Source organism: Coffea eugenioides, chromosome 9 (assembly GCF_003713205.1).
Source record: "Coffea eugenioides isolate CCC68of chromosome 9, Ceug_1.0, whole genome shotgun sequence".
NCBI classification, from domain to species: domain Eukaryota; kingdom Viridiplantae; phylum Streptophyta; class Magnoliopsida; order Gentianales; family Rubiaceae; genus Coffea; species Coffea eugenioides.
Genome location: NC_040043.1, coordinates 28,047,326 through 28,053,325, shown reverse-complemented (window position 1 = coordinate 28,053,325; position 6,000 = coordinate 28,047,326). Strand labels below are relative to the sequence as shown.

At 42.4% G+C, this 6,000-nt stretch overlaps 1 protein-coding gene across 1 annotated transcript; it reads left to right on the top strand.

Moving 5' to 3' along the window:
• The first annotated feature begins 2,251 nt into the window (after positions 1 to 2,251).
• On the top strand, positions 2,252 to 2,752 carry LOC113782396. Its single transcript, XM_027328289.1, has one exon. It carries the CDS (start codon positions 2,252 to 2,254, stop codon positions 2,750 to 2,752), a length of 501 nt encoding a protein of 166 aa, XP_027184090.1.
• The last annotated feature ends 3,248 nt before the right edge of the window (positions 2,753 to 6,000 follow it).

The window sequence follows — 6,000 nt, the reverse complement described above, 5'->3', positions numbered from 1 at the left end:
CGTGGCACTTCATTAATGCATTCCTATCTTTTCTTTTTCCTCTCACATCAATCACTTCACATCCTCTACTTATCTCTTAACACCCGATAAATTTCACACAGTATCCGGAATTTAACCTAATTGGCCGAATTTTCCCGAACTTTTCGCACTAGTGGGTCCCACGTCCATGATATACTCTTAGTTTCTCAAAAACTAACCGATACAGGGGGAGGTGGGGTCGTCACAATGTGCGGTGGAAGGAATCGGAGAAAGTGGAGTCTACGGTATTGGTTACTCCTTTAGCGTTGACGGAGTGTCAACTATTATTTCGCCACATATATCCTTCCTATTTGAATCATTGGTTCTAACTACTTTACTTTACATCTGGCATGTGTACCTGATTTGTTAAATGTGAAATGCTATCATTTTACTGCTATATGTCTGGTACCTCATTGAGCGCACGCTCACCCCTTTCTGTTACCTTTGTTTTCCTTACAGGGATTTTGGAACTGTGATTTTGAAGCCGAGTTGAGCTCGTTTAATATACTTTTGTATAGTTCCTTGATGGGTGGAAAAACCTAAATGTATTTTGTTTTAACACTATCTTTTGGGTTGTAAGTTGGGAACCTTACATGTATATATGTGATTGGCACTGTTCATGTGCGACTCCGATATTCCGTTTTCATTCCATGGTTTTGTTCCGTTTGAGCGCGCTAATACCTTTCGAAATGTTTTAGACTGTACATAATCGAGCTAGTAGTCTTGGCGAGAGCTGGGCAGGCAGTCTGCCGAACCCTTTGGTTCGCCTTAGGGTGAGGTGGGGCTGTCACAGTACGCCCTAAGGGGAGGTTGGGTCGTCACAGGTGGTATCAGAGCCTAGGTTTGAATTAGTCTGGGTAGCTTGAGTGATTTATACATGATATAGCTTGTGTATGATTGTCTAAGTGGGAAACCCTAGAGAATAGGTGCTTAACTTAGTTTACTTGTTTAAATTTTTTATTTTTGTGATGCTACTTGTATTGAAGGCAATGGAAGGAAATGGCGAGAATGGGAATGCTGAACGACCTCGGCAAGTACTTAGCTATCAGGAGCATCCCGGAAGGCCTGTATGTCGGTGGGCACCAGGACGTAGGGTCCAACACTGTGACTCTTGGCGGACCTATTCCTACCCCGATAGGGTAGTCCTCGCTATAGCCACCGAGAGGAGAAGATTGGGTAGTGCCAATCGTAGATGCCAAATAGAGAGCAAGGGGCTAGGATTGTAGGCTGTGTTAAGAATGCAAGGGGCTAGGATTGCAGAGCTTGAGGCATCTGTTCTTGAGGAACAGGAGCGAACCAACGCCTTTCGAGAGCAGGCTCAGGAGGCTAATGGTCGCCTTGCTCAAGTAGTAAGGGAAGTAAGAGACCGAACCGATAATATTCTGATTAAGTGTGGGGCCCTGGTGGGGGAAGTAGTACAGAACTTGGCCGAGGAAGGTCAAGGGAATGTCGCCCCTAGTGATCCTGAGGAGGACATCGAGGAGGAGCCGGCTGCACTCGAAGAGAAGACAGAGTCGGTCGGGTCGGTGACTAACTAGACTAAGGATCTAGGGTTTCGAGGGATTACGTGAGATAGTTAGGGACATAGTTGGGATGACACGTCATCTTTTGTTTTTGATATTGACGTGTTAAGATTGATATACATAGTGCTTGCTTTTTGTTCTATGTCTCTTGGCTGTTATAAGCTCTTGACTTGATTACATTGGCATGTATAGTACTCCATGACTTGTTATGTGACTTATTTTGATATGAATATAAAGGTAGTGTTTATTTTAAATGTGTTTTATTGCTTTCCTTTTATGATTTGGAAATGCTTTTATTGAGCTTTATAGCTACTTTATTTTGCTTATAACTATATAGTCTATTGTCCGAAAGAAGCATGGAAGGTAGGTGAAGTCAGGACCGGGGAACTAATCGAGGATGCGGTTCTAGCCGTGGACGTGGGGCTAGACAGGTACAAGAACCAGTACAAGAACCGAGAGAGGAGAGAGGTGCAATGATTGAGCCACAATCTAGATCCTGAGCTGAAGGAGGGGATCAGGTGGCAAAGGCAATTCAGTAAATGACTAATATTCTCCCTCGGTTAGTAGAGCAACAGGGTCAATCCCCTGTTAATCAGCCTAGGGACCCTGAAATATGGGAAGATAGAGCTCTAAAGCGATTTCAAAAGTTTTCTCCTCCCAAGTTCCTTATAGGACCAAACCCTGAAGTAGCAGAGAGATGACTAGAAACGATGATCAATATTTTCGCTGCCTTAAATTATACGAAGGAAAGGCAGGTGAATTTTGCTGTATTCAAATTTGAAGGACTAGCCAGAGCTTGGTGGAATGTAATTAGAGCTAAGTGGGATAGAGAACGGACGGCATGGACCTGGTTAAATTTCGTGCGAGAGTTTAACGAGAAATATCTCCCACCCCTAATTCAAGAGAAGAGGGAGGACGATTTCATTAAGCTCCATCAAGGAACTTTAAGTGTATCCGAGTATGAGATTCAGTTCACCAAGTTATCCAAGTTTACTCCCGAATTAATAGTTACGGAGCAAAGAAGGATGAGGCGGCTTATACGGGGACTAAATATAGAAATACAGGAAGCCTTGGCGGCGGCACAAATTAATACCTTTACGGAGGTTCTTGAGAAAGCCCAGAGGATAGAAATTGCGAGGGCACAGGTGAGGGCTTTTCATGCAATGAGGAGGGGTGCGCCTAGTGGAAGTCAGGGGGCAGGTAGAAGGTGATCGGGGCATACCACCTCCTAAAGTGGGTTGAGGAGCTGGCGGTGGAAGAATTTCGGGGATATCTGGGAAAGTTACTCCGAAAGGAGCCTCAGGTGGAAGGGGACAAACAAGAGGTGCCTCGCAGGAAGGCCAGACATCTGCCCCTCGAGTGTCTTGTGGGTACTGTGAAAAATCCAACCACACTAAGGATAATTGTTGGCAAAAGGCCCAAAAGTGTTTATGATGTGGAAGTATTGAGCACCAGATCGCCACTTGTCCACTGATTAGTGATGCCCAGCTAGCCAATAGGTCAAACCCTAAACCGACCGTTGTAGGAGGGACCAGACCAAGGGTACCAGCCAGAGTGTACGCCTTGGACCAACAATCGGTACCTGATCCATCGGGAGGTAGTGGAAGGTACGATTCCTATTTTTCATCATTTGGCCAAGATTTTGATAGACCCTGGTGCAACGCATTCTTTTGTCAACCCTACTTTTATGTGTGAAATTGATATAAAGGCCGAGAGGCTACCATCTGATTTAGAAGTGAAAACACCTACGGGTAACCAATCTTTACTTGCTAATGAGGTATATAGAAACTGTGATATTTGAGTTGGTGAGTGGAAATTGGTAGTCGACCTTATAAGTCTAGCCATTAAGGGGTATGACGTTATTATAGGAATGGATTGGCCAGCTCGCTATCATGCTCGGGTAGATTGTCGCACAAAGATGGTTGAGTTTTGTATACCCGGTGGAGCAACCTTAAAACTAGATGTGAGGGGTATTTTAGCGTTATCTGCCCTTATTTCTAGAATTAGAGCTAGAAAATTGCTAAGTAATGGGGCACGGGGATATCTAGCCTTTCTAGTTAACACCCTGGGAGAGAAGGTTAAACTAGAAGATATGCTGGTGATAAGTGAATATCTGGATGTATTTACGGACGAATTGGTGTCATTGCCACCTGAGAGAGAAATTGAGTTTAAGATTGATCTAACACCGGAACTACTCCTATCTCAAAAATTCCTTATTGGATGGCGCCCGCTGAAGTTAAGGAGTTAAAATTTCAATTGCAAGACTTGTTAGAATGGGGATTTATACATGAGAGTGAGTCACCTTGGGGTGCTCCAGTGCTTTTTGTCGAAAAGAAGGACAGAAGCTTGAGGTTGTGCATTGATTATCGAGGGTTGAATGCAGTGACCATTAAGAATAAATATCCTTTGCTCCACATTGACGAGTTATTTGACCAGCTACAAGGAATTGTGGTATTGTTTAAATTAGATCTCCGACAAGGATATTATCAATTGAGAATTAGGAAGGAGGACGTGCCAAAAACTGCCTTTAACACTCGATATAGGCATTACGAGTTTGCAGTGATGCCTTTTGGCTTAACCAATGCCTCAGCGACATTCATGGATTTAATGCATCGGGTGTTTAAACCTTATTTGGATCGGTTTGTGATGGTATTTATTGATGATATTCTGATGTGTTCTAAGACAAAGGAAGAGCATGAGCAACACTTGAGAATAGTATTGCAAACCTTGAGAGAGCACTAGTTGTTTGCTAAGTTTAGCAAGTGCGAGTTTTGGATAGAGAAAGTGACATTTTTAGGCCATATAATCTCAAAAGATGGACTCACTGTAGATCCGGCTAAAGTTGAAACTGTTGTCAAATGGAAACGGCCGAGAATCCTACTGAGATTCGAAGCTTTTTGGGTCTAGTAGGGTATTACCATCGGTTTATAAAGAATTTTCTCAAAAATTGCAGGACCCCTAACGAATTTGACAAAGAAACAAGGAAAATCAATTTGGGATGCTAAGTGTGAAACTTGTTTCCAGGAGCTTAAGAAGCAATTGACCATGGCTCCAGTGTTGGCTTTGCCAAATGGGAAGGATAGCTATACGGTATATACCGACGCTACAAGAGAAGGAATGGGGTGTGTTTTAATGCAAAATAGGAATGTAATTGCCTATGTTTCTCGGAAGTTAAAATCTCATGAGTAGAACTATCCAACTCATGATTTAGAACTTGCAGCTGTTGTATTCGCTTTGAAGAAATAGTGACATTATTTGTATGGGGTGACGTTTGAGATATATATAGATCATAAGAGTTTTAAGTACTTATTCTCCCAGAAGGAGCTAAATTTGAGACAACGTCGGTGGGTGGAGTTCTTTGAAGATTACGATTGTACCATTAATTACCATCCTGGAAAAGTCAATGTTGTAGCAGATGCTTTAAGTTGGAAGGCTCTACTAGCAAGTTTAATGGTGGGAGAGTGGAGCCTGTTAGAAAATGTTTGTGAATGGAACCCTTGTCTTGAGCCACAGAAAGTTGACTTCGAGAATATAGAGGTGAAATCGACATTATTGGATCGAATTAAAGAGGGACAAAAGAAAGAGCCGACAGTACAAAAGTGGGTGGAAAGAGTGAAGAAAGAAGAATTACCCGATTTTAACATAGGTCCTGATGGGATTCTAAGGTTTCGAAATTGCGTCGTTGTACCAAAAGATGAGGAACTTAAAAGGGAGATTTTAGAAAAATCTCATCGCTTTAGGTACACGGTGCATCTAGGTAGTGGCAAGATGTATCAGGATCTCAAAAATATGTATTGGTGGGACAATATGAAAGCAAAGATTGCTCAATTTATTCAAAAGTGCCTTACGTGTCAATAAGTGAAAGCTGCGCATCAAAAATCGTCAGGTCTGTTACAGCTTTGAGAGATACGTGAATGGAAATGGGAACACATAACGATGGATTTTGTATCAGGGTTGCCACGAACTCAAAGGGGTCATGATACGATTTGGGTGATAGTGGACCGATTGACTAAAATCGCACATTTCCTGCTAGTTAATATGAAATATTCTTTGGAGAAACTTGCCAAACTTTATATGAACGAAATTGTGAGATTACACGGGGTACCAGTAAGCATAGTATCAGACAGAGACTCTAGATTCGTATCTCGATTTTGGCAAAAGTTGCAAGAGACTCTAGGAACTAAGTTGAATTATAGCACGACCTATCATCCTCAAACCGATGGGCAATCAGAGAGAACCATTCAAACTCTTAAGGATATGTTAAGAGCCTGTATTATAGATTTTGGAGGGAGTTGAAGCCAATATCTAGCACTGATCAAGTTTGTGTATAACAACAATTATCACTCTTCTATTCAAATGCCCCATATGAAGCACTTTATGGACGAAGATGCTGATCACCGATCCATTGGAATGAAGTAGGAAAGAGGAAGAGTATAGACCCGGAAACAATACCATGGGT

What these genes read in the sequence shown, in the direction of transcription:
- LOC113782396 (XM_027328289.1), top strand. Translation starts at nt 2,252, where the DNA reads ATGATCAATATTTTCGCTGCCTTAAATTATACGAAGGAAAGGCAGGTG.